Here is a 27,886-nt window from a genome sequence, read left to right on the forward strand (position 1 = left end):
TGTGGTTCTTGGCTCTGCATTGCTAGTGTTAGTTGTCCTGGTCTACCCATCTGACATCCAACTCTGCCTCCAGCTACATTTCCCCAACTCCCGATTTCCCAAATAGTTACCATCTTCATACCCCTGGCAAAAACTTCACTGAGCCTGATAGAAGAGACCAGGTTATACTGTAACTTTTAGGGAAAGGATGGATGCTGAGGCAATAACCAGCGATTATTGTTTCCCATTTACGACCCCCAGTGCATTTGGAATACTAATCAGTGTAAAGTGATAATGCATTAATCCATTCATTAGTTTTCTCCAGGTCCCGCCAACACCTGACTTGAATAGATGCTGACAGAACCCTTAGAGTTGAGCCTAGTAACTCAGGTATGATGATTTCCTTCTTGTCTTACACAAGACTGATTGATTGGCTGTTTCTCATCAGGGTTCATTAGAAGTGCACAGGCCCCCAGTGGGTCCCCAGCACTGCCTCGAAAGCAAAGAGACAAGTCACCCAGCAGCCTCTTGGAAGATGCCAAAGAGACATGCTTCACCAGGGATAGGAAAGGAGGCTTCTTCAGCTCCTTCATGAAAAAGAGAAATGCTCCCACACCCCCCAAACGCAGCAGCTCCTTCCGAGAAATGGAGAATCAGCCCCACAAGAAATATGAGCTCACGGGTAACTTCTCATCTGTTGCTTCTCTACAGCATGCTGACGGGTTCTCTTTCATGGCTGCCCAGCAAGAGGCGAATCTGGTGCCACCCAAGTGCTATGGGGGGAGCTTTGCACAGAGGAACCTTTGTAATGACGATGGGGGTGGGGGTGGGGGCAGTGGCACTGCTGGGGGTGGGTGGTCTGGCATCACAGGCTTCTTTACACCACGCTTAATAAAAAAGACACTGGGCTTACGAGCAGGTAAACCCACAGCCAGTGATGACACGTCCAAGCCTTTTCCAAGGTCAAACTCTACATCTTCCATGTCCTCAGGGCTTCCAGAGCAGGATAGGATGGCAATGACTCTTCCCAGGAACTGCCAGAGGTCCAAACTTCAGCTGGAAAGGACAGTGTCCACCTCTTCTCAGCCAGAAGAGAATGTGGGCAGGGCCAATGACACACTTCCCAAAAAGTCAGAGGAAGGTGCTGCTCCAACCAGGGAGAGACCAAAAGCCAAACTTTTGCCCAGAGGAGCCACAGCTCTTCCTCTCAGAGCCCCCTCTGGGGATCCAGCCATCACAGAGAAGGACTCTCCAGGGCAGGGGGTGGCTGGAGTGGCAGTTGCCCCCAAGAGCAAGGAGAGGAATGGTGGGGCACGACTCGGGATGGCTGGAGTTCCAGAGGATGGAGAGCAGCCAGGGTGGTCCTCTCCAGCCAAGGTGGCAACAGTCCTTCCAACCACTCACAACCACAAAGTGCCAGTCCTTATCTCACCCACTCTGAAACACACTCCAGCTGATGTGCAGCTCATTGGCACAGACTCTCAGGGGAACAAGTTCAAGCTCTTATCTGAGCATCAGGTCACCACCTCTGGAGACAAGGACCGACCCCGACGGGTAAAACCAAAGTGTGCCCCACCCCCACCACCAGTCATGAGACTACTGCAGCATCCATCCACATGCTCAGATCCTTCAGAAGAGCCATCTGCCTCTTCTGCAGGACAGCCTACGACAGAAACCCAGGAAGGTGGGAAAAAGGCAGCATCAGGGGCAATGCCTGTAAGTGGGAAAGCTGGGAGGCCAGTGATGCCTCCGCCTCAAGTGCCTCTGCCCACATCTTCCATCTCGCCAGCCAAAATGGCCAACGGCACAGCTGGTACTAAAGTGGCTCTGAGAAAAACCAAACAGGCAACTGAGAAAATCTCAGCAGACAAAATCAGCAAAGAAGCCCTGCTGGAATGTGCTGACCTACTGTCCAGTGCAATCACGGAACCTGTGCCCAATAGCCAGCTGGTGGACACTGGCCACCAGCTGCTCGACTACTGCTCAGGCTATGTGGACTGCATCCCTCAAACTCGCAACAAATTTGCCTTCCGAGAGGCCGTGAGCAAACTGGAACTCAGCCTGCAGGAGCTGCAGGTGTCTTCAGCAGCTGCTGGTGTCCCCGGGGCAAACCCTGTCCTTAATAACTTATTGTCATGTGTACAGGAGATCAGTGATGTGGTGCAGAGGTAGCCACTGTTAACCTAGTGGGGAGATACACACATTTCTGAGGGAGCGGGAAAGGGGACTTGTTTTCCTGTGTTCTTGTTTTCAAAAAATGAAAGACTGATACTTGAGTGTGTTTATGTGAAGTACCTCAGATCCCTGAGTTCTCACGTTTACAGGTTCATCTCAAATTTTTAACAAGAAGCAAACCACATAAGTACAGGAAAGGAAAATTGGATGGAGGCAGGGCAGTAGTTGCCAGGGTTGGAAGCTGCGCTGCAGAATCAGGGAACATGTGTATGTCATGCCATAAAAAAAGAAATCCAGCCCATTCCTACCTGGAATGACACGAGGTGGCTAGACGGAGCTGAGTTCAACAAGGCTGCAGTACCAACTCTGCATCACACAAAGGGGAGTTGGCCTGGGGGTCCAGTAGGTACTAACGGTGATTATGTGCCAGCTCACCTAGTGAATTTATTAGGTCAGAAGAAAGGAATGCTGGGAATGTACCGAAAGAAGTTTTGTTCAAGTCTATTGGAAGCAGCTGTTGGTCTTGCTGCTACAAGGTCATTGCTGCTAGTAAGAACTGCAAATCAAATTGTTAAGATATGCAACTGGGAAACATTAGTACAGTCAGTAAAGAATGCTGGAAGGTTCGGTCGGGGAGATTTAAAACCTCCCCACTAAAGTCCTAGATTAGCAGAAGTCACTTCTTCTAGTCTATTACTTCTTAATGAACCAGGATCGGCTTTCTGCTTGTGGGTGCCCATCTGTAAACCATAGGCGCAGGGGTCTCGGCTCTTCTTAATGGTTCTTCTTTACCCCTTGCTGGGTAGGCTGTCTTCCTTTACTCCTGGCAGCATTCGGGGCATTAACCAACATTAACTTTGAAATTGTAATCACATACAGGTTCTCACAAGGGCATGCTTTTCTGCAACAGTGTTCTCGCATACCGACATACTGGCCAAGAACTTGAGCAGCTGTATACGTATCAACTAAAATTACCAGGGAGGGGTCCTCTTGTTGAAACCTAAACGGCTAGGCTCGGAGGCCTGGGACTGAGAGAAGAAGCTGGTTTGGTCCTAATGGCTGTTTCTCTTTACCTTTCCCCTGTCATCACTTTAGGGCCAATCTAGATCAAGTGTAGGGAGAGGCGTTTTCTCTTCCTGGATTTCAAACGAAATTACCCAAAGTCATTCTCACATGCTTTTCTCCTCTGACATTCCCCTTCCCCATCATTGTGCTTGTTTGTAAAGATCATATTGGGAATATTCTTTATTTATTTTGTAATTCACCTCTATTTTAACAGTGCATAACTGAAGGAGCAGCATTTCCAGAAAGCACCAACTAGACCCTGGAAACGCAGCGATTTAGCCTTCAAATTATGTCTTGCCCTTGGAAAATAGGCCTTTTCTGTCCCTTCTCATTTCTAATTATAGAGCTAATTAGAATCACATGGAACCAAGTCTAATGGTTAGATATTAATATTCCTAGTAGTAGGCCTAATTCTAGTTGCCATTTCATTCTCAAAGCTTTATGAGACCCTCCGCCCAAAGAAAACTCAATATACAATATCTTAATTTTTTCCTCCCAAAGGAATATTAGCTTAGGAAGATAGGAATTCAACATTGATGAACAGTGAGTTTTCTCCCTGGCTCTGTCATTGATCCACTGTCAAGCCTCATCTCTTAATATCTTAAGTGAAAGTAATGATACATGTTCTCAAGGGTGTTTTGTAAGTAAGTAAGTGCATTGCTATCCCTATGAGAGCCTCTCTGGAAAGCTCCGTAGTGCAGTCCTGTTATGTTGAATGGTTTTTCATTCTCTTCTTTGCTCAGTAGCAGGCATTAGTGAAATTTAGAACTGCTGAGATAATATTAATTAGGCTAGAATGCCCTATGGAGCAGCAGTTCTACTCTGGATGAGGTCACCATGAGTCAGAATCGACTCAGTTGCAACTAACAACAACAACTAAGGGAAAACTGTGTTTTGGATAGAGTTTGGTGCCTTTGACCAATGAGGAAATTTAGTTTTCATTAGAAAGAAAGGTAAGCTTGATTTTTATCCTTGCTGCTGTAAAGGAGGTCCAGGCTAAGAGAAGGGTAAGAAGGGAAGAGGCAGTACTGGGCATTTCTTGCAGGTGTTGGCTGATCCCTGTCAATATGTTATGTACAGACACAGCACAGCACTAGTGGTCAGGTTAAATCCCTTTAGGTTGGAAGAGAAAATAAGAGTTCCCCTTAACCAATCCTCCTCCTGCCGTATTCCCTGCCATTCCATCTCATCATACACTTCAGTAAACTTGAAACAGTTTTAGCAGTTAGCCTTTTAAGGATGGGGAGGGGAAAGCTAAAACTTTAGAATATTAATATGCTGCTGTTTACGTTTATCCCTGTCATTGTGGGATGCAAGTTGAGGGATTATAATTGTTTTTCAGGGGATTTTTCTTTTTTTTTTTTTTTTTAAAGCAAGGAACCTGTTTTTCCTTGAGAGCTCTGAAAATAAGCTGTGGAGAAACACTACTGAGTATATTTAAGCTCCCTGATTTTCTCACCGAAGAACAGTCTTAAGGAGTGGGGGCTGTGTCTTACTCAGGGGCAGCACCTGGCTCTGTCTTGCCTACAGTGGGTGCTCAATAAATTAAAGAATTTAATTGATTTTCTCAACACAGTCAAGAGTAGCATTGACTGCCGTAGCGCACCGCATCCTGCACGATGCTTCAACTGTGCAACTTCAGGGGTTTGAGGGCTCAGGGTTCAGGTTAAAGAGGCACTGTCAACTTACTATAAAATATAATTTGGGCTTTTCCTTTTTCTACTTGAAAAGGACCAACTAAAAAGACCTTATGTAAATTAAAAGGTTTCAATTCAAAGCAGAAAAAACTGCTTCTAGAAACTAAAAACGTAGTTTAATTCTATCTAGCCTAAAAGCAAAGCAGATAGCAGATGGGGGGAAAAAAAAACCCTTTTAACAAGGTATCGACTTATCAACTATCTCACTATCTGACATTTCGCATTTGTGGCGATAGTAAAAAATCTACTGACTATTTTGCACGTTAATGACGTATGTCTGGCAGTGACAAATGCTGAGGTGCAAGGTGAGGGTAATACTGGCTGTGAATTAAGGTTATGTGTCAACTTGGCTTGGCCATGATTCTCAGTAGTTTGGTAGTTATGACATGATGTAATTTGGCAGTTATGTAATGATGTAGTTACTCTCCATTTTGTGACCTGATGTGGTCATCCTCCATTTTCACATCATGCCGATTTTTGGATAACATCCTCGTGTTTGAAACCTAACCATGTCAATAAGTGAGGAGCGAGTGTATTGAAAATTTCGCAAAGTGGTTATATATGCATACCTTTGGGCTACCACAGCTTGAATCCTTTTGTGTACAGGTAATAATGATTTCAGTTCAGATTTCCTACTTTACAATGCAGTGTTTTGTGTAGAATACATCTTGTTTGTGCTTCACATAAAGTATTTTCTTCAAAGGCTTAGTGTAAAATTAAAATGGATATATTTTCCTACAGACTTCCATCATAATTTTCAGTGATACAGCCTAAAAAAGAAACTGGCCGTAAGAAATTGATTCAGTGTTTTTCCAGATGACCTCTATACACAGAGGTCATTATAGTAGAGACCCTTTCCCAGCTGTATTTTAGGGTTTAAATTAGAAATTTGCTTACAGTTCAGTTGAAATATGGCTACAAAAGTAGTTCCCAGTTAATGAAACATTCTGACTTTGCTAAGGTACAGCCCATATTTACTCAACTAAAAATCATGAAGTTTTTGAGTTTAAAAGATGCAGTATAGATAGTGGTTAAGAGTTCAGACTCTAAAACCTAAAAGGCAAGTCATTTTACCCTTCTAAGCCTCACTTTCCTCATTATAAAACAGGGATAATAATAGTAACTACCTCATAGGGTTGTTATAAGGATTAAGTGAGATAATGTGTGTAAGATACTTAGCTCAAGTGCCTGGGCACACAGTGAGCACTTCATAATGTCAACTCCTCCTCTTGCTGTTCCTGTTATAGCACCTAGTGGCTCTCAGCAAGGAGTGTGCTGACAGAATCCCCTAGGGGGCTTTGAAAAACTGATCATTGGCCTCACGCCAGATCAGAATTCCCAAGAGGGTGGGGTCTCAACTAACGTGTTTTTGAGAATCTCCCCAGGTATTTCTTAAACCCATCACTATCTAAGAACTGTCAATACCCCAGCCCTTCTCTTTACAGATTACGAAACTGGAGGAGACGATGGTAAAGTTACTTGCCGGTTATTTCACAGCAGTAAATTAGTGACAGAGCCAGGGCTAGAATTTGGGTCTCTTGACTCCCTGGTCATGGGGTCTTTCTACCATTTCTGCTGCCTCGTGAGTCACTACAAAAAAAGTGGCTCAGATAGACAATCAGTCCGCACAGTGCTGCACACTCTCTTAAAGCACAGGCTCCCAGCATTCCAGCAAATCTGCACCAAGCAGTAAGGAAATACCAACTAAATTTTTTGTTTTTAAACTACTCCTACATTCCTTTTTATTTAAAAAAAAAAAAAAAATGTTCAGTACCATTTCAATGACTGAGATAATGTATATGAAAGCACTTTGAGAAAATATCAGAAGTAATATAACTCTAAAGGTGTGTTATTAATGTCTGTTTAGACGAGAAAATAATTGGTTAGATGCTGATTAACCTAAACGCTCTTACCTGAGAGAGACCTGAAAATGCAAATGTATAAACAATCACCTCTGTAATTGATTATAAATATGAAACCCTAAACGAATGTATGCTGTTGTGGCAAGTGTCTTGCTACGCTTGTAGTTCAGAGCTGAGTAACTTCAGAAATCCAGGACCAACTTTTTGGTTTCAGTGATTTCAGAATACAGAAGCTCTTCCAGGGACTTTGCCCCGAGAAGGATGGGGCCCTTTTACTCACCAACATTTTTGTCCATCCCCTGCTCAGCCGGTGAGAAAGATGTGGCAGTCTGCTTCCATAAAGATTACAGCCTTGGAAACCCTATGGGGCAGTCCTACTCTGTTCCTACAGGGTCACTATGAGTCGGAATCGACTTGACAGCAGTGGGTTTGGTTTCGGTTTTCTCAGCCCCTGAGTCGTCTAAATGTGGCGGGAGCAGACTTGTTTCCTATTGATGTTGACTGTCTTTTTTAACCTATGTCCTGCATGGTGTTTTTGTTTTTGTCTTTTTTTGTGTGTGTGTGGTGGGGGTGTGGTGAGAGATGGCTGTAGAACCAGTGCACTCTGGGAATTTCCTACCAGTTATAAATGAGCTTGACATCATCTATTTTCATTTTTAAAAAGAAGAGTAGCTGAATGTAACCCATCCATTAGATTATAAAATATCCAGGAGTAAATTGCACTGGAGGCCACTTTCAAGCTAGCTGTACTGCACTCTAACCTCTCCCACTCCCTTTCATTTTTGCTACTGATGGCATTAATCCTCTCAGGCCGTGCCCCACCGGAGTTCACATTGGGTTGACAGGGTTATCTATGTTTTTGTTGGTGATTTTGGGGTTTCATCATCTTGCTTGCATTAACTTACTCCAGTTGGGTTGGGCGTCCAGTTTCTTTGTTATGACCAGTCCTCTTTATGTAAGTGTTTTTCTGGGCCTAAGTTTCCTCTCGTGTGTGTTGATAGACTTCAGCTGTCTGTATCTCTTAGTTTCTGTCAAGCTAGTAGCTGTGCAAATGCCTGCTTCAGTTTCGGGTATGGCCGCATGTGAGAGACATAGGGGAAGGGAGCCTCGAGGGAGCCTCTACCTTCCATGTGACAACCAGGGAAATTGCTGCTAGCCTTAGCCTCACTGGTCAGAGAGAGCCTCGGGCTGCTTCTGAGTCTCCCACTCTTAACAGAATATTTATACCTTTGGATAGAGTTCCAACTATCGGGCTTTTAAAAATCGAAAGCAAGGGTTGTTTTTCTGGCAAGCCAATAGTGCCTGGAGCAGCAGTTACAGCTCCCTGCTGTGTTACACCACAACTTCAGTTCACCCTCCAGGGTCTGAATTTCACTGCCATTCCCTCCACTCTGGTATTCAGGGCAGCATGGGTGGATTTCAGGGCTGAAGAATGGGCTGCACCCTGCTCTTTCTCTTCCCCAGAGTATCCACCGAGGTGACTGATTATCTTAGCTCCAGCCTGCCCGTTGTCAAGTTTACTACAGTGTTGGAAGGTTGAGTCTCTGCTCTGGGCTGCTGCTTTTTGTGCCACCCAAGTGACTTGTATGTTCTGTCCTGAGTGTGTGAAAGATGACATTGCCTTCATTTCTGATTCAGTATCTTAGATTCAGAGAATGGGAAATCGGTGAAGGCTCTCTGATCCCCTGCTTCTCCCCATGTGATGAGACCTGTGAAGGGTCATCTTGACCCTAGGGTGACTAGAATGGCAGAGATCACCCCTAGGGAATGGTGCCTTTCAAGACGAGTTTCACGAGTCTTGCAGTGGAAAAAACCTGTCAGCAGGGTTGATTTTGCACAATTATTGAACTGGTAGAACTGATCTTTGTAGGTGGCAGTGGCTCAAAAGCCAAGTCAGCGAGCATTCCCTGCTGTAGGTGTTTTGCCCACACAGGGTGCTGATTTGGGAGACTGCTGCACTTTCTCTATTCCACTTGATGAGCTGGGGAAGGACCCTGTAACTGCACCCTTCCCTCTCCATCCAGGTGCACTTCCTTGCTCCTGTGTTCACCTATATATTTGAAATTTCTTATCTCTTCTAGAAAAATTGTATCCTTTAACCTCCCCATTGCTGAGGGACCCAAACACAGTAGCAAAGCCCATGTTAACTCAGCCAGAGGTAACAGATGGTGTATTGAGTGGGTCATCAAATCCATAGACCATCTAAATGGAAACTATATCTACTTTGAGTTAAGTTACAAGAGTTAGCACAGAATTGCCCTAAGACCACACCATCTTCAGGGCAGAATTGTAATACACGTCCTCTGTGTCTTTTCTAAAGAGATTCTTTCTTCATCCCTGTACTCCTAACAGCACGTTTCAGGGTCCTGCATGCCACTGCAAGCTACTGAGCTATATACACAGTGCTCGAGGTCTCTGAACATGCTAGTTAGCCCTTTAACCCATAGTGGAGGTGAACTGTCGAATGCTAGCAGGCTTTAAGAAAAGAAGTACAGGGAGTTTGTGAGATTGGAACTTGCTTAGATTTGCTTCTAAGCCTCAGGATAGAAGTTTTAAATCATGTAATTAAGCAGCATAAACTTTGGTTGGAGAATGAGACTTCTGGTTAAAGCATTTTCACATATATGGACATTTAACTTTCAGCAATTATAACACGATAAAAATGGCATACAGATATGCCAAATATATTCTTTGATAGAGAAGGTATTGCCAGATCCTGCAATGCTTTGGGGTCATCAGTGGTGAACCCCAAATACTGTTCTGTACAATTCAGAAGTACCATACCACATGTTGTAGGTGGAAAGAATGCCAATAGACAGATGTTTTTGGTAGGTAAGGACCAGGATAAACAGCTGTCTTCTACTTTGACAAGTCATTTTTCACTGTGGCCACTGTTCTTGGACTTCATTATAAGAGGAATTTTCCGAGATCTTGAGAAATCACGTTGATTAGGCTGATTGTCTTTCAGGGAAATTAGTATTCAGAAACCAGAAAGGACAATGAGGTAGCTCTTTGGGCGTACGTTGGAAAACCCTCATATCTCAGACATATAGAGGGAACATGCTTATGTCCATAAGCATACATGAACTATTTTCGTGCCCATTAAGGAGGGGAGTAAGTGAAATAGGAGCAAATCAGATTTTTCCCGGTGGTGAATAGCAGCAGTGCCATGGGTGGTGTGTTTGGCGTGAACAGGCAGAAAGAGCTGCTGACATACTCAGACCCCCCCCACCCCCACCCTGCACTTTTCCTTCTTTGCAGTCTGGTTCTGTAATGACTATCAGTGGAGAACCCGTTTTATCCTCACTTGGTTGAAAACGAGTTTGAATATTTCATGGTGGTTGACAGAACTGTGTCCGAAAACATAACACTGATCCAGATTTTTTAAAACTTGTTTAATGTTTATACCAAAGGTCACGCTCTGCAGGTGTACATGTGGTGCACAGAGGGTGAGAGCTGGAGGGCCCGGGGCTGTGTGCACGACTGAGGGGTTCCAGTGAGACAATATGGGATTTAACTGAAAACACATCAATCATGAGTCACACTACCAGTGTTGTCAGGTATTTGTTCTAATTGTTATTGTAATATATTTTCAGTTGTTTTGTTTTTCTAATTTAATTCTCTCACTCTGTTGTCTGACTGTGAAGTGCTAACAGTGTTAAACTTGATGTAAATAAATGAGGCCCTTGAACGGGACTGCTGTCTGCCTGTTGTCTCACAAGGTTTGCCAACTTGTGTTTTGTTTTAAATAAAGGTTGCAATATTTTATCGGCAAAGTAGGCTTAAGATTGGAATGTTACTCCCATAATTTTAATTGATAGGGAATCTAAGCGTAATTTATCTCTCTCTGTATAAAGTGGATGTCTAGAAGGTAAAGAAGTTGATTTTAGAAGCATCTCTGTGGCACATTCTTTAGAAGGACCTCTGTGGGGTGACTGCTCGTCCTTTGATGGATTATATTTTTTTGAAGTAGCTGAAAAGCATCATCTGGAGCCCAGGTTGGTACATAAGGTGGGTAGTGTGTGTGTATATGTGTGTGTTTATTCAACGTGAGGTGACTGCAAAATGATTCTCTTTTAAAATCAATTCTGAGGACAATTCCAAATAAGCTCTAAAAATGTTTTGAGCCAATGTAGCATTAATAGAGTAAGAATAAAACCTCACAAAGGAATATTCTAGTTTGACATGGCCTTCAGTTTTTTAAAAAATGAATCATTGCTTTTAGAAGTAATCTTAATTAGGTATGAATAGAATATATATAACGAGCCCTGGTGGCTCACTGGTTAAGAGCTCGGCTGCTAACCAAAAGGTCAGCAGTTCAAATCCACCAGCTGCTCCTTGGAAACCCTACTCTGTCCTGTAGGGTCCCTAAGTCAGAACTGACTCGACGGCAGTGGGTTAAGAATACACATAATGGGATACATGTGGGCCCAGTTTGAGCAGCTGTTAAAAATTGGCTTATACATCTCCTCACATTCCACCTTCAATCCTTTTTTCCTACCCATTTTTGGTTTAGGAAGTCTTGTTTCTAGAATCTTCCTAAAAGAATTCCCCATTATTTTCCCCCTCTTTGTATTATGTATATTTTCCACACCTATGGCTATGGTATTTGTGAGGAAATCCATCCTAGAAACCAGTCTTTAAAGCATGGTGGTCAGGAGCTCAGGAGTTGGAGTCAGACTGCCTGGGTTGAATCCCCACTCTTCTTATTTGTGATGAAATTGATGCCTAAGTCATGGTGTTAAAGATTACACAAGATGATGGCTGTAAAGTGCTCAGCATAGTGTATGGCAGATGGTAAGTTCTCAAATGTTAGATATCTCAAATTAGTTAGGAACCTTCAGACAACCAGGGTTCCAAGAGCTAGACATGGAAGAAAAGTCCCAGCCTTGGCTTTGAGTATGCTGCCAAAGGGGACAGCAGTTTTATTAGATTTTTATTCTTTCTTAAAACACCTAAAGGACCATTTCCTGCACACTTTCTAAAGATTACTCATTTCATCCTCACAATCCTAGGTAGGTATTGTGCCCATTTTTACCGAAGTGGGAGCTAAGGTTACCCTGAGCATGAATAGCTTTCCCGTGGTCTCGCCGTGGTAAGTAGAGGAGCACTGATTCCAGCCCAGTGTGGCTGCAGAGCATGCGCTCAGACCCACGATGGTCTGCTGCCTGTCTTAGTTCCTGAGGTGAGAGATCAGATCCTTTATTTATGACATCAGACATACGTAGGCAGTGATAAAAGAATAATGCTATCTGTTCTATATACCTTGAAGTATGCATATACAGAGTTTAGAGCTGGGTATGTAACAGGATCTGGTGGCCTGTGTATTCTTTCCAAGATGGTCTAGACTGAGAGCTATTAGTCCAAACAGGCCCTCATGTTCTTGTGCAGTTATTTTTGTCCCATAAGTGGTATGAAACTAAACCCGCTGCTGTCGGGTCGATTCCGGCTCACAGCGACCCTATAGGACAGCGTAGAACTGCCCCATAGAGTTTCCAAGGAGCGCCTGGCGGATTTGAACTGCCAACCTCTTGGTTAACAGCTGTAGCACTTAACCACTATGCCACCAGGGTTTCCGGTATGACATTAAGTTCCTTTAGTTCATTTATTTCAATATTTATTGAGTACCAAATGCAGTTCGGGCTAGGTACTCCCTAAGCTTGGGGCTGTTATTTGAGTTGATGAGCATTACATGGGGAAGTGACAGCAATGTTCCATTTTATGAAGGCTAAAGGTGAGAGGGTCAGGAGGGTTTTAAAGAAGAGGGACACTTGAAATGACAAATACATGAGGGAAGACGTGTGTGTCATTCCAGAACTGGGGTAGAGAGGCGGGACCCAGAGAAGGGCAAGAACACTTACTGAGCCCCTCCTACATTGTGTCTAGGCACAATGCTAGAGACTTTACACGTTGCCATTTAATCCTTAAAGCTGGGAGTACAGGCGTAAATGTTCATATGTAAGAGTAATATGCTGTGGGAGCCTCTTTGAATAAGAGGTTGTTGTAACTCAGCTGATAAGGTCCCAAAGCAAACTAAAAATAAATTGGCAGACCAGTCAGTCACCTTGTCCGTTCCTTGAGTGCCAACATCCGCCCTTTGTACCTGGCATTTGAAATATTGCTGGGTGAGCATGGTTACTAGTGTGTCAGTAAGAAAGTAGGCCAAGGGTCTTAGAAAAATACAAAATTTTAATCTTTACATATGAAATAGTTATGTCTAGGCCCCTAATTTAAAACTTTTTTTTTTTAATCTGTAAGCAGAACAAGCCTTAGCTGTGATTTAAAAAAAAAACAAAAACCCATATTCTGTGCACCTTATCCCCCAGCCTGAAGCCCTTTGCTGACCTTCTGTTCATAAGCAGAAACCGTTCAGCTTTCCTCTGGGAATGAGAACTGAAAGCTAACCCACCTGGTCTGCAAACCTAGGGTAATTCCTATCCTTGGGTCCAGAGGACTTCATTTTTCCCTTCTCTGTAAATGGAAGAGCCTGCACCCTCTGAGACCCAACTCCCAAGTATAAGCATCTGCCTGGAAGAATTGAGATGCTAAGGAGACCATCCATAGAATCCTAACAGCCCTAGGGATTTGTCTCTCACATGCCTTTCTCCAACCACCTGGCCCACTTTTTAGAATGCGGGTCTTTAAGGCACCAAGTGATTTTAGGAATTGGCTCTGGTTCAGATTTAAGGCCTTCGTTTTCCATACCACTTACGTGTTAGGGATGCGCTGGATGCCAGCCTACTCTTCCCACCCCATATAGTCCCTGACAGTGCTCCGACAGGCCCCGGGGTCCTGTTAGTGGAAGGAAGCCAGCTTCAGGAAGTATTCACGTAGGCCTCAAGGCAGGAAGTAGTTAATTCTCTGGGAAATAGATTTGCACCCCTGAGAAGAGAAGAGCTGTTCCTCCTTGGGGACATATGTCATCATCTTGGCAATTTCATCCAGTGCCTCTTCTGTATACAGGAGTTCCTGGCTCAGGAAAGCATCACGTGCACACAGCCTCACGTGACGGTATTCCAGTGGCAGGAAGGGGACGAAGAAGTCAATCAGGTTCTCTTTCAAGAGACGGCTGTGGCCAAAGCCACTGTCTGAAATCAAGAGCCAAAGTTACATGCAGTCTGACCTTGAGTGCTGAACCCACCTGAGTGTTAAGGTGCCCTAAGGCCAGGGCAAGGTTTGATCTCATATGCCAACTCCAGTAGAGCTGTCTGAGGTGTGTCAAGAAGAACTATGTCTCCTCTGAGGGAAGGCATGCCCTGATAACTATGAATGTACACCACAGGTGAAGCAGGGAGGATGGTGGCATGATTGCCAGGTTTAAGGTTTGGGTTGATGGTAACAAAAGGTGGAGTGATCCTACCTCTGACCGGAGGCTAGAGAAGTGAGGGTCTCAATGTGAGACTTCTCTTAACAGGCTTTAGATTCCACTGCCTGTATTTCTAGGGCCAATGCAATGTACTCTCTTTAGAAGCATTTTCAGAAAAGGAGTTCAGGCCTTCTTGGAAAAGCCAAGCCTGGGCAACAGAGTTTGTGCCTACCCAAAGCTGACAATGTGAGATATGGTATGTCCTTTGTGGTCATACCATATCATAAACACACATTCTAACACATACACTTTACCATATTTTTACACAAATAACATCTGCCTTCCGTGTTTGCTTGCTGGCTACGCCCTCCCCCTCGAAGTATTTTCATAAGCTCACTATGCTAATTTTTTTTTTTACAGCAGCATGTCAAAGAGGATTGGCAAGGCAGCGCTTGTGAATGTGCCTTGATGAGGAGGGCATGGCCAGCAAACAAACATAGAAGGCATCCATTATTTGCATAAAAATACAGTACTCCCACTATGGCTTTCCACAGAGCTTTAGTTTCTGCCTGGCTGGGAATTTGGTACCTGTGGACTCCACAATCTCAGCCTGGAGGTGTGGCTCCAAGTGTTCCATCGTAATTTCTTCCCGGGACCATCCAGCCTTAAGCAAATTCAGGACCACCTCATTGATGATATTGCCCCCAAGGTTACTGAAAGAGAAGAGCTTGTTAGCGGATTTTGTTCTTCTTATATTTAGCTTCCAGATGAGTAACTTGGCCATTGCAGCCAATGCCTGGAGGAATGAAGATTCGGGACCTGGAGGAATAAAGGTTCTGTCACAGCCCAAAGGTCTGTACAGAAAAGACATTGTTCTGCTTTGCCACCCATCCTTCCTCTCTCACTCCTCTAGACACTCGAGACTGCTAGGTGCACAGAGCACAAAGACCCGTAAGACGTGGCTCTTCCCCTTGACTTCAGTGTGGTAGGGGAGGTACACATGAATATGAATCCAGGACAGTGTGGCAAGTGCTAATGTAGGAGCAGCTTAGGTCTAGGGAGAAGGTTTCAGAGAGAGAATAAGGCTTCTGAGCAGATGTAGATCTTGTGCTCATCAGACATGAGGCAGGGAAGGGTATGTGTCCAGGCACAGATGCATCAGAGGGCCTATGGGATCCAGGGACTGGAAGTTGCTTGGAGCAGCTGGAGGAGCACAGGCATGAAGGGTAGATTGAGGCTACGGCGAGGAGGCCTTTAACACACATGTGGATTTTATCTTATGGGCTATGGGAAACCATTGAAGGGTTTTAAGCTTGGGAGTATGGGGCTGTGGGGTCACCTGATCATCCTAAGAAGATCATCCTAGGGCATGAGAGGTTGGATTGAAGAGGCACGGGATGGATGCAGAAAGCCAGAGGGCTTTTTGCAATGGTCCATGTTTAAAGGTGATGAAGGCAATGGAGAGGAGAAGATTTAAGAATTTTGGGAGGCACAATTGATACGATTTTAACTGATGGGTGTGAGAAGTGAGGGAAAGAGGACATAAAAGAAAACAGGTGTTTATCTTGGGCTCCCTCCCACCCCACTTACAGAAGTGGAATATAGGAGAAGTGTGGAGATGATGGCGTGGTTTTACACACATTTGAGTGTTTTCACTTGCCTGTGATCTCTAGGGCTTGTCTGTGATGTCATTAGGCAACTGGAATTATGGGTGTGAAGCACAGGAAAGAGGCTTGGGTTATAGATACGAAGGAGAAAAGGGTATGGAGAGAAGATGGAATCTTACAGCCGGGAACAGTAGTGGAGCCAGTAGCACTCCTGGCCTTGGCCCTCTCCAGTCCTGTGCATACTTCCCTCCCACTGCCCTGCTCTCATCTCCCCACACTGGGCTGCAGCTTCACCAGTCTTCTGCCAGCCCCTTAAAGAGACCAAGTTCTTGCCCATGCTCTTCTCCCTGCTCTTTCCCCAGGCCTGGCAGAAGGAAGTGGAAAGGCAGGGGGGTCCGATATCTGCATTTCTTTCGCTCCTCACTGAAGCTCTGAATGTCTTGACACCTTCATGTGTATTAACTTGTTTTTTCATTCAGCATTTGAGTGCATCCTGGGTGCCAGGCTCCATGCTAGGCTCTTGGGGTACCAAAGAGGAACTGAGTGGGTTTCCTTCCTACCTGCCTCCATCTATGGGTAAAGGGGCTGGGGCGGGCATCTTCCCTGCCAAGCAGGTAATCTGTGACTACAAAGTTGTCTAGCCAAGTGGTCCAATGCCTCCTTTCTGGATGGGCCTGTGTGCCCCTCACAGCCAGCATTTACCAGAGGCCATGTGCTTCCAGCTAGAGGACTCTGGCAGGGATAAGGGGAGCCCCACTCTTTGCTCAAGTTCAGCTACTCAGCCAACACATAGGGAAGCTGCTTACAGCACTCTTGTGCTTCCTAAAGCTGCTGCCCCACACCCTCTGCTGTAGGAAGGCCTGCCACACAGGTTATCTGTGCATACAAGGAGTGGCCCCAATTGCATCAGCTGAAGCAAGAGATGCCCATTGTCAAGGGATTGCCCCACCCTGCCATTCCCAACAGACAGCAAAGGCAGGGTACCCTGTTCATACTTGCACAGGCTAGGGGACAGGGCTTTCAGGGTGAGGGGGAGATGAATGGGGTTCACTCACCCAATCCCATGGGCACAGACTCCAGTGCTTGCCCCATTTCAACTTGGAAAACCACCTGGACTCTAAGTTTCTTGAGATCAGGAAGCTTAGCCTGTTTATCTGTGTAACTCTAGTGCCTAGCACAGTGCTTAGCTCATATGAAGGGTTCAATAAGTATTAAGTAAGTGAACAGCTGCCACTTGTCTACACTTTATCTCTGCTCCCACCCCTGATTTCTCCTCCTGTTTTGTCCCACAGCCAATGACTCTTTGACCATGATATAAGCTTTCTCTCACCTACCAAGATATAACCTGAGACCCTTCTTTATTCACTACCCCACCCCACTCAGGCACAGTCACTGTGGCACAAACATTATACCTTGAGGCAGATATCTCTCTCATAAGTGCCCCTTCCAAATCCTTCCAGGTCACCTGCTGACTGTGAGGTCTGAGGGGACCAAGGGACCGGAAGGCATCTTTAGAGACCAGCCCTCTTCCCTGCCACTGAGGCAAGCAACATCTAATTTCACCAGTCTCTTTCCTCAAAGAAGAGATCTTGAAACTTGATTTAATCAATTTCACTGAGCCTCAGTTTCCTCGTTTGTAAAATGAGAGGACTGGACCAGACAATCTAAGGTCAACAGTCAAACACAGACATAGCATTTTCTGTGTGCCGAGGTACCTTTGTAGCATTCTTTTAATTTTTCAAAGTCCGCTCTATCTACTCTTTTCCTAACAACAGCGCAGTGAAAACAGGCTTTAATTACTGTCTTCATTTTACAGCTTCACCAAGAAGACAATAGCCCCTATCTCTGGGGTTCCATGTTCCTGTTCTGCCATGTGACTCCATTCTCTCAGCCTTCTAGGTTGTTTTTGTTGTGTGCCGTTGAGTCGACCCTAAGGTTGCCAATGCTGTAATCTTTTCGGAAGCAGACTGCCACATATTTCTCCCATGGAGCGGCTGGTGGGTTCTGTCAGTCTTTCAATTAGCAGCCAAGCACTTAACCACTCTGCCACCAGGGTTCCTTCAGCCTTCTATATTTGGTAGAAATGGCTAAAGTAGTGAATGTTTTCTGGTAGCTGGCAGGCAGGGCCTGATTCCTCTAGCTCAGATGAAGAAGGGCTTCTGAGGGCTAGCCCAGGGCACACTAAACTCACTGCCTGCAAAGCCACTAGCATATCCTTTCAAAGGGCTGGTTTGGGATTTTTTGGGGATTAAACCCAGGCCCTTTAACAAAGGCTGATTTGGCAACACAAACACTGAATCGGACATGAATCCTCACCACTTCTAAAGGGGAAAAACCCATCCTTACTGCAGATACCAATTCCAAAGACGCAGTCTTCCGCACCCTTCACTAAGCAGTTGCCATGGAGTCGGCTCTGACTCATGGTGACCCCATGTGTGTTAGAGTAGAGCTGTGCTCCATAGGGTTTTCAATGGCTGCTTTTTGGAAGTAGATTGCCAGGCCTTTCTTCTGACACTGTTCACTAGAATATGCAAAAACCTTGCCTTTAAGCCATGCCCTAGCACGGGTCAGGGGTGGGAGCCCTGATGGCCCTGGATGGAGTATTTTGGCCTGGGCCCCACGACATCTGGGTTGGGTGGGTGAGGCAAGAGCCCTTCAGGGACCACAGGCTCCTGCAGGCGGGCACAGGGGAAGCTGGGTGTGCCACCTGCACCAGAACCACTAGAACCAGGGGCCACACCTTTTAAGTGGCCCCTTCGCTTCCCTGTCCCAGTGTCTGTCCTCCTTCCTGGAGACATCAAAGCCTCCTTGGCCTCTAGTTTCACAGTGTACGTCTTTCAAGCAGGGTAGCTTCCCCCAGGTGGCTCTGTCCCCACTGCCACCTCGCCTCACCCACTAGGCCAAAAAGGCCAGGCCACTGGGGGAAAGGGCAGCACTGACTGGGCAGAGGGCGCAGCCAATGGGTCAACAACCAAAATACTACAAAGGCAAACATTTGTCTAGAGACAGCAGGGTCACCTGGGTCACATTAGGAAATCCTAGCACAGGTGAGGCAGGGCGACGGTTTGCCAAGCTGATGCCCTAGATCTGGTCCCAGTCAGTGGGGCCCAAGTAGGGGAAAGGTCAGGAGGCAGGCACAGGGTCAGACCTAGGTGCGAGGGGGAGGAAGAACCTGGGGCCATGTGGAGAAGACAGCAGCAGGAAGACGTGGAGAAGCTTATGTGCAAAAGTGAGAGGAATCCCTGAGTTAGCAGTCACCTCAGACATACTTCCTTAGGTCATGGCCGGGGTGGGTGTCGCTTATGCTGTAATGGTTCAGAGGGTCCCCCCAGACTTCTAGATCCCACCCCTTTCTCATCTTACAGAGAGGCAGTGCTTAGGTGGAGAGGCCTTAGGGAACAAGGTGATTCCTTGCTATTTTGCCTCCCCTGCAATTCACTGCAACATGGTGGTGATCCATGCCCAGGGCTACCTCAGATGGTAAATGGTATAGAACCAGGGGTGGAAAACTAATGTGAAGAATTTACTGTCCTCACCTCTGGAATCTGGGCAGTCCCATGATCTCAGAAAACTGATTTCAGGTTTTCTCTTGAGATCACCCTGGGAACCCCTTACCTCTTCACAATGCACTGTAGTGTCCCACAAGCCTTACAGAACTGGAAGGACTTGTCATCAACTCACCAAAATCCCAATCCAGCAACAATATAAACCTGTTCCAACTCCCCTTGTGGGTCCATGGACTTCCACAGCCCAGCCCCTCACATGCTCCAGGCCTGGATGGAATACCACCCCCAACACTTCCCCATCCTAACAGGGCACCCAGTAAAACTGGGAAAATCCCCCAGCGTATACTGGCCTGAGGAAGGTGAGGGGTGAGTGGGGTGGGGAGGGAGCCGGTGATTTGGTTTCTACTCTGAATCTGCAAGAAGCTGCTTGTGAAGCATTTGAGTTGACCCAACAGGGACCTGAACTTGACTTCTATTTAACCTTGGGCAGGACCCTCACAGTTGGAGCCTCCATAAAAAGATGAGGCTGGACAGGTTGATTTCTAAGATTGCTCCTTCCAAAGCCATTTCAAGAGCCTGGGGCACACAGGAGATCAAAAGAACAGGAATATACTCCAGTGGTTAAGTGGCTGGGTCCTGCCTAGTCACTTGGCAAATCTAACTACAGGTGAGAAAGTAAAAGAGAGTTTTTCATTCAACAATTATGCCCCGAATTTCAAGCCAGTGACTTCCTCTTATGATTAAAAAAGAAACCGACCTTCCAAGGCTGGAGGAGGAACTGGCCGGTCTGGACTCAGAAGGGGGGGAGACCATGCTGCTGTCCAGTACTAGCCTTCCTCAGGGAGTTTCAGAGGTAGTTTGTACTTGATTTTCCACTAATTGTGCTGACTTGAAAACTTACTGCCCTAAGAAGGGACTCAGTGTGTGACTGCCCTTCCAGGAGGCTCCGTGTTCAGTGGGGAGCTAGAGGAGCCCCTCACATTTGTGAGAGAAGCACACAGCTTGGGCAGAGGCTTAGATGAGGGACAGCTTCTCTTCTAGGCCAGTCTGGGCCCTGCGGGACTCAGAGTCCCTCAGAAGTGCCCTGAGGGAAGAATCAGGGGCAGGAGCAAAGAGACCTGGGGCTCCCCGACCCCTGCTTCCACCTAAGCAGCTAGGCTTCCATTTTCTGTACTCAGCTTTGTGTTAGTTTCTCTTGAGGAAGATCATAGAAGCCCTCTACCAACTATGATGCCAGGGAACAGCTCCCAAGACTGGGCGCTCAAATCATGTCAGAAAATCTCTGGATGAGGGTTATTTCTCTCCCCCTCCCCACATACCCCTCCTGACTGTTGTTTTTCAATCTCACCTGAGAAAAAGAAAGATGGTTCTCGGGGTCTTGGCCCTGTGGCCCTTGGGGGCCCGGCGCTCCAGATGTGGCTCGAGGGCTTCCAGCAGCCCCGGGTGCAGCTTCTCAGCCTCATCAAAGATGAACAGGGTCTGGTGGCAGCGCTGCTGCGTTTCCTGAATCTGGCTGCTCAGCTGCTCCTGCATAGGATACAGGGAGCTGCTGGGAGCAGTGGGAGGCACAGCCTGCTCCAGCCCCAAGGGCCCTGGTAAGAACATGGGTTTCTCCAAGACACCAGCAGTGAATCACCTAAGGCTGGGTTCCATCCTAGAGCCACCAAATCCAAACCTCCAGGGCTGGAGCTAAGAAACTGGCATTTTAAAAATCTTCCGAGATGATTCTTATGCACCCTGCGGTTTGGAAGCCAAACAAAGTGGAGCCCGCCTGGGTAGAGGGAGAGCCCTGGAATGGAGTGGTGAGAAGCCCTGCCTGCTCCTGGGGACAGGCCCCAGCTTACAGCCCCACTCCCTCTCTTCCAGGATGAGACCCAACCCAGAACTACCATCGACCTCAGGGGTGGGAGTCAGGCTCTAATACTGCGGTGACAGGCAGAGACCAGGCTCAAGTTCCTTGAGGCACCCATATTCCACTGCCCTGAACGCCTAGGAGCAGCACCCACGGCAACAAGGGTCAGGCCGAAATGCCAGAGGAGCAAGTCTGAGGTGGGCCCCTCTAGGGCCCACCCAACCTATAACTGGGGGCTTCCACAGGGGGCTATGTTGGACTCCCTAACCCAAGCAAGATGGTAAGTCCTGAATTGGAAAAAAAGCTTCTTTGCAGGGTTCATCAAGAGAACAGGACATAGAAGATACTTGATAAAACACATTGTCAAGATTAAAAAAAAATACTATTTGGGGTCAGATCCCACCCCAGGGGTGATGGTTTCCCAGAACATGCGCTCCGTCTCTGTCTCCAGCCTCTCTGGACCCTGACTTCAGCCCCTAGTTGCCCAAGTGAGTGTAGGGGTGTGTGAGGTGAGTCAGCGAGCATCTATGTGTCCATTTCCTCAGTGGGGAAGCTGGGCCCCATAGCAGTTTTTGCCACAGTCAAGGCCAGACAGCTCCCTCCTAGGAAGGCCCAGCTGACTGGCTGCCAGGCCCTAGGATAGGTGAGGTTCAGGACAGCTCACCCTGTTTTGGCCCCCCAAGGCCAGTGTGACACTTCCAGGCGACCTGGGGAATCTCTGTCTGTACAGACCTACACGATCTTTCTAGATTAACACTCCAAATTTTAGGGCTGAAAGCCAAGTTAGGTGCATTCACCTCTGCCACGTTGCATGGGGTTTTGGTCATCTCCGGGCTGCTTTTAAATACTACATGTCTGAGTTAGAAGAAACTCAAAATAGCGGAGCAGCTAAGAAAATTTTTGCCCGTCTACTTGCTGGCATAGAATGAGCCATTACAGGAAGACATGAGGAATCACTTATAATATGCCACTTTTTTTTTTTTTCCTTAAAACTTAAAGTTCCTCATGCAACTTTCTGTCCAATGTTAATTCCAATGACATAAAACAACATAAGGGGAAGTGTGAAAGGAAGGACACCAAAATGCTTACTGTGCTTGTGTCCATGTGGGGAGATTATGATAAAGTTTTTGCTTTTCTCTGTTCCCATTTCCTGCAAAGCATATTTCTTTTTATAACAGAAAAATTAACACATGGATTCTCTGTGTAAGCTCACTGTCTGGCCCCTGTGTGTGGCTGGTAATGAGACAGAACTTGGGACCAGAGGTGTTTGGAACTTCACTCTCCCCCAGATACTCAGGGTCCCATCTGTGTGAAATGGGTGGAGTGGATGTTGCCTGTCAGAGGTTCTGTTGCAACAGCTGCCTCCCCCTCAACACACTCACCCGCCAGGCTTCTCCAGCACCCATCTCCTCGTAAGGAAGGGCTGGTGTCAGGGTCTCCTACCCAGCCCAGAGGCCTGCTTGGGCCGTGGAAGCCTCATTTCAGCCCCAGCGCCATCTAGCAAAGCCGCCTGCCTGGTCTCACCTTGTACAGGTCCACATACTTGGGGTGAGGAAAATGGAACATGGCGATGAACACCTGGACACAGTCGCTCCTCAGCCCGTCCCGGTACAGGTTCTCTGCCAGCATCCGGGCCACGAAGTTCTTGCCGGTGCCAGACCAGCCGTGGAATGACAGGGCCAGGGCCTTGCCTGGCTGAGGCGTCTCTATGTAGCTCCTCACTGCTCTCAGGACCAGCTCCTGGGCCAAATGCTGGCCATGCAACCGCACACTCAGGTCTGACTCGAGGCCTGGGAGAAGAAAAGGGGAGGTCACTGTGAGAGGTACCCTCAGGTACAATCCCCAACCAGGATCGGTGATGGCCAAGAGACCATCCCTACAGGTCTCTGAGGTGGGGCCAGTTATTTACCCTGTTGGGCCTCAGGACAAGAAGCCAGAGGGCAAACATTACAGCAGAAAGAACTCACGGGTTATTTTCTGTAAAGTCTGAGAAATCAAGATTGAACTTAGGGAGAGAAAGGAATCGCTCTTCCGAAGACACCACAGAATGGCTGCTGAGTCCTATCTGGAGAAGGGCTCCCCTTAACCATCACTACCCCCTCACCCCCCGCCCATATACCTGCAAGTTTCCTCCCACCCCTTAGTTTCAGGACTCCCTAAATTTTTTATGGAGAAGTCTTTATTTTATCCGTTCGATTGGGCAAATACTTGCTGGGAGCGGCTACCATGTACAAAGCCCTTAGCAAGGCTTGCTTTCTCATAGCTGTGAGGCTGCAGGGCTTCAGACTGTGGTACTGGGAGCCATAGTGGGGATGGGGAGGGCGTGCTACCAGCTGTGGGCAAGGCACTGCCTCCCTGAGTTCAGGGTCGACTGGATGGGACCTTGAGCCAGGCCAGAGGGGGTACATGGGAGCCTTGGCAGGTCAGGGTCTAATGTAAGACCCTGGAGGTCTCCTGTCCTTGTCAAGCTGAAACCTACTGTCCCACCCAGACATGAAATGCTTCCAAAACAGTAGTAATATGGAAGGGAAATGTAACATTTGTATTGTCTTCCCTATACTCAGCACTGAGCTAAGTGTTTCATATTTCATCTTCCCAATAATTCTTCAAGTTAGGTGTTATTATCCCCATTGAAGCTGAGGAGACTGAGAGAACTGCCCAGGGTTGGGCAGCCAGGGAGAAGAGAGGCTGGGACTCTAGCCCGGGGTCTTGGGCCAGAACAATGTGGGCACCCAGGACCTTGGGGAACGACGGGCACGTTAAGGGAAGAGAGGTAATTTGCTAACTGCCCACTGAAGGTCTTGTCCTGAGTCAAGAGAAATCTAAATCAGACTTCCTGACCTGGAGTCCAATATTCTATCCTGGACCAGACCCTCTCCTGGGACAGAGGACTTCCTTAGGATTGTCGGAAAGCACTGTGTCATCGGCATCTTCATTGATTAAGTGACCCAGTGTCTAGGGTGGGCCTCATTTATGGAGATGGAAAGGGCTGGGATGGGCAAAGTGGTCAGAGATACCTTTTGTAGAGGACTAAATTACTGGTCCTTAACCAGAGTTTGTTCAGTCTTGGGGCTAATGAACATCCTCTGAGAGTCAAAATGCAAAATCAACTGTGATATGCATATCAAGCCACCTGAACTAATGAAAAAAATACACAGAAGGAAGGTTGGTTAGTCATAATTCCTATGCAGCTGGGCTTGAGGGAGGGAATGCACAGGCATACTGGCGGGGGATTTTCAATCCACATGATGGCTACTATGAATTAGTTTACAATCAGAAACAACCCCCTGTTTCTCTCTGGTGTGGTGGCACTGAGGCAATCCCACTGATCCCAGATGACCAGGAAACCCATGTTGCATCACCTAGCCATTTGTTGGCTAAAGGTTAGAAAGGGGAACTTTTAATCACAATCCATAATTTCCGATCAGTTCTCTCACTCTATCCTCTTAGCCATCCTCTGGGGTGGGCAGCACAGAGGTTGCTGCTCCTATTTAGAGAGATAAGGTGCTCTGGGCCTGACTCTCCTAGGGGGTTGTTGGATATATTGGATAATGAGTCAATAATCCCTGCCTGGTACATACTAGGGCTTGGAGCTATTCACTATTCCCCTTGGACACTCTCCCAGGGTCAGCAGGAGGGCATGGTAAGAGAGTGGCAGGCAAATGAGCAGCAGGAAGCCTTCTGTCTATCCAGGGGATGACTTCTCTCTTCAGATAGGGTCAGTCCGGGGCCTGTCCTACACCTGGCAGTGTCCCTCCTCCCAGCTGTTCCATGGCATTCCCATGGACTCCCAAGATTCATGAATCTAGTTCAGTCCCCTTGAGCCATTAAGCTAAAGGCTAACAGGGGCTTCCTGTTGCGGATTCAAGTATTTGAGCGCTTCTTCAAGAAACAGGATGGAGATGCTTTGATCTCTGTTTCTAGATGAAGAATGCAAAATCCATTAATACACCACTTCCCATTGTTGTTTGATGGTGCTATTTCTGGAAAACCTAGCAGTTCAATGTCTTGCCCAAAGCAGATCCTCACATAATTGCAGGCCTGACTTCGATCTTACTGTGGCAATCCTTCCTGGGGGGCGGTTGGACAGGATAATGAACAGTCCCTTATACCTTAGCCATTTCACCTGAATTTCCAGCCCTCCACCCCCACCCCGGTGCATAGATCGGTGGCCCCTTGGAGCCATGTGGAATCTCACCTGTGAAATTGTTGGAGATCCTGCAGTCGCCACTGTCACAGCAGCCCTGAAAGCTGCAGTACCACATGGTCAGGATATCCAGGTACCGCTGGGTCAGCAGGGGAAGGTTCCAGGCTGGAAAAGGAGGAGCTGTGAGACAGGGTCGGGGGGAGCCGGCACTCCCTCCCTGTGGAACCTGTGTTGCTCATGCAACTCAACGTAGCAGAGACGTTCTTCTCCTGCCCTCTGTCCCCTCCAGACCCACTCCTCACTGCTCTCCTCTGGGCCTGCCTTGCGTCACACCAGGAGTGGGCACCTCCAGTTTTGAGGAAGTCAATGGCCTTGACAGAGATCCAGCTCCAGCAAAGGTTCAAGTTATTCAACAAATATGACTTATCTACTTTGTGCTAGAAGTATACGAAACCCAGACCCAGCTGCCTACAAGGAGCTTGCAGTTAGGCAGGGAGACAAACGGTAGCTGGCAATTATTCTTCCCACTTGCTTTGGGTTCCAGAATAATCTGATCACAGCCAACTCCAAGGGCCTCTACATTTTTTTGACAATTGGGATCTGAATACACCCAGTATTGGCAAAAATAAACCACCCACTGGAATTTAGAAATCTTTTGATTTAAACGAAAGATGTTTCTAGCACTTGTTACAGGATTGGACCTAGAATTACCCACAACACAGACTGGAAAGAGCTCAGAGGTCATCAGGTCCACAACAGTGATGTGACAACTCTGCCACACAATTTGTCAGTGACAGAGTCAGAACCAGAATTCAGATCTTGGACTGCATCCCCGGCCTCTGCCCACTGCATGTCCTCAAGGAGAGAAGGAGAAGGCATTTGGGGATGGGGAAGTCACCAGGTTTGTCCACACAGGGGTTTCCTTAAAGCCATCAAGAAGGTGGGAAGGAGCAGCCCCTTTGAATGGGTGGGTTGGGAAACAGCACCGGAAGTGTGGGCAAGGTGAGGTGGGGGAGAGCAGCCGGGTCAGTTTATATTCGTAAGGTGACTGCACCAGGGACCGGGACGGGGACGGGGACAGGGAAGGGTGTGACAGGGCTACCTGATCCCCCACAGGCTGCCTCCCCACAACGAAACAGTAACGCTGGCTGATAAGAACTCAGTCTGGTGGCCCAGATTAGGAGGGCCCAGGGCAGGAGCCATCTCCTGCGAACCACATTCAGCTTGGCGTCTGCACCGCATCTTGTCTCGCGCCCTCCGGAGCCAAGGGCAGGCCGAGGCCGGCTGGTGGTCTTACCCAGGGGCTCCGTGGTCGCCTCCTCGTCCTCCTCGCAGTCCTTGGACCGCATCTGGCAGATGAAGAGAGTCCAGTATCGCCTGGAGACGGCACCGGCCGCCTTCAGCCGCTCCTTAAGGCCCTGGAGGCCGGGCCAGGCCGCACCCGTCTCTGCGGCGCTCTCCCCGGGCCTCGCCGCCCCTTCGCGGCCGGGCGCGCCCGGGAGCAGCAGCAGCAGCAGCAGCAGGAGGCAGAGCCCGAGCGGGCGCCGCGGGCCGCGAGCCATGGCCAGAGCCCGCGCTGCGCATCCGTCCGGCCCGCCGGCGCGGGGTCCCTCGGCCGCCGGCTCTTCCCGGCTCCTAAATCCCGGGCGGGCGGGGGCTCGCGTCCGAGGCCGGATTGGCCCGGGATCGGCGTTGTCGTGGGAACCGCAGGCCGAGCGGCGCTCGCTCTGGTCCCGGGCGGCGTCCCCCGCCTGCCAGCTCGCCTCACAGTGACCCAGGGCGAGGCCCAGCGCCCGCTGGAAACGAAACCCAGGCTCGTGACGCGGAGGGCACCCCGAGGCCGCTTCCAGGCCCCACCCACGCACCGAGCCGGCTCCAGGAAGCAGTCTGTTCTGGGGAGTGAGTGTGGTTGGTTGCAAAGGAGGTGAGGTCAGGTCTTGGGAGTGTTTACTGTCCGTCACCATGTTATTACTTACGGGAAACTCTGGTGGCCCATCTGAGGCCGACCAAATAATGGGACCTGTTCGTGCCCTTTCTCGTGCCTGCAAGATCAACTTCCTATCAACAGATTAGGCAAAACCATGGAAACCATCGCACCTAGGATCCTTATTTCCGGCAGAGGAGTCAGCTGGGTGCCGAGACACGAAGAGGAGAATGGGCAGCAGGGGGTGCGAGTAGGTCAGTCACACTTCACGAAGTCTGTCCGCCGAGGTGGCCCTGGCTCTCCTGCAGGGGAAAGGAAACATCTCCGCAGCCAGCAACCAGCAGATTTCCACAGCTGGAAGTCCACCAAAAGCGAGAGGAACCTAATGGGCTCCAGTCTGCAGAAATTTTGGCTTTGGAAACCCCCACCAAACCAAAAACCAAACCCATGGCGACTCTAACAAACTGCCATGTCTGTCTCCTACCTAGCAGCTGGTGGGTTCGAACCGGTTCAAACTGGTGATCTTACCTTTAGCAGCTAAGCTGCCAAACCACTACGGCTCCTTGGAAACCCCCACCAGCATGGGGAAATAACAAGGTCTTATGTCAATGTACACATCATATCTCATAAAAAGGAAGTTAGGCTAAGTACACTTTCTTGGCTAGGTCTGCAACTTTCAAGTGCTTACAGCTCTAAGCTGCCCATCAGATGGCACTGACAAGACCCAAGGCCTTTCCCCTTCAGGGCTTGCATCTCTGTAAAATGA

General features: G+C 47.8%; 2 protein-coding genes across 10 annotated transcripts in view; one reads left to right on the plus strand and one right to left on the minus strand.

Annotated features, from left to right (window-relative positions):
• The window catches only part of ABL2 (ABL proto-oncogene 2, non-receptor tyrosine kinase), a 119,199-nt gene extending 104,398 nt beyond the window's left edge, over nucleotides 1–14,801 (plus strand). For 5 of the 8 annotated variants that reach the window (XM_064276580.1, XM_064276581.1, XM_064276583.1 and 2 more), the window contains one exon: nucleotides 428–14,801. In XM_064276580.1, the coding sequence (XP_064132650.1) occupies nucleotides 428–2,151 (1,724 nt within the window). In that variant the 3' untranslated portion in view covers nucleotides 2,152–14,801. The remainder of the gene's footprint in view (nucleotides 1–427) is intronic. The other 3 variants (XM_064276585.1, XM_064276586.1, XM_064276587.1) reach the window with 1 other exon arrangement.
• Nucleotides 12,997–27,589, minus strand: TOR3A (torsin family 3 member A). Of its 2 annotated transcripts, none has more exons than XM_064276588.1 (6): nucleotides 26,494–27,589; nucleotides 25,248–25,361; nucleotides 22,574–22,839; nucleotides 20,546–20,769; nucleotides 14,673–14,797; nucleotides 12,997–13,866 (listed from the first exon to the last, which is right to left on the minus strand). In XM_064276588.1, exons 1-6 carry the CDS (start codon nucleotides 27,158–27,160, stop codon nucleotides 13,616–13,618), a joined length of 1,647 nt encoding a protein of 548 aa, XP_064132658.1. In that variant the 5' UTR covers nucleotides 27,161–27,589; the 3' UTR covers nucleotides 12,997–13,615. The 2 variants fall into 2 exon arrangements, with proteins under 2 accessions (XP_064132658.1, XP_003411028.4); XM_003410980.4 differs by having other exon boundaries at nucleotides 20,546–20,724; nucleotides 26,494–27,572.
• Between the last annotated feature and the right edge of the window lie 297 nt (nucleotides 27,590–27,886).

The sequence above is a fragment of the Loxodonta africana genome, chromosome 25 (assembly GCF_030014295.1).
Source record: "Loxodonta africana isolate mLoxAfr1 chromosome 25, mLoxAfr1.hap2, whole genome shotgun sequence".
In the NCBI taxonomy this organism is placed as follows: Eukaryota; Metazoa; Chordata; class Mammalia; order Proboscidea; family Elephantidae; genus Loxodonta; species Loxodonta africana.

Bases quoted from the DNA above. Each gene is read 5' to 3' on its own strand.
- TOR3A (XM_064276588.1), bottom strand. From the start codon at position 27,160: ATGGTGACGGACAGTAAACACTCCCAAGACCTGACCTCACCTCCTTTG. The intron at 25,362-26,493 runs GTAAGACCACCA...CTCCTTTTCCAG, and splicing joins GGCGACCACGGAGCCCCTGG to CCTGGAACCTTCCCCTGCTG. The intron at 22,840-25,247 runs GTGAGATTCCAC...TTCTTCTCCCAG, and splicing joins GATCTCCAACAATTTCACAG to GCCTCGAGTCAGACCTGAGT.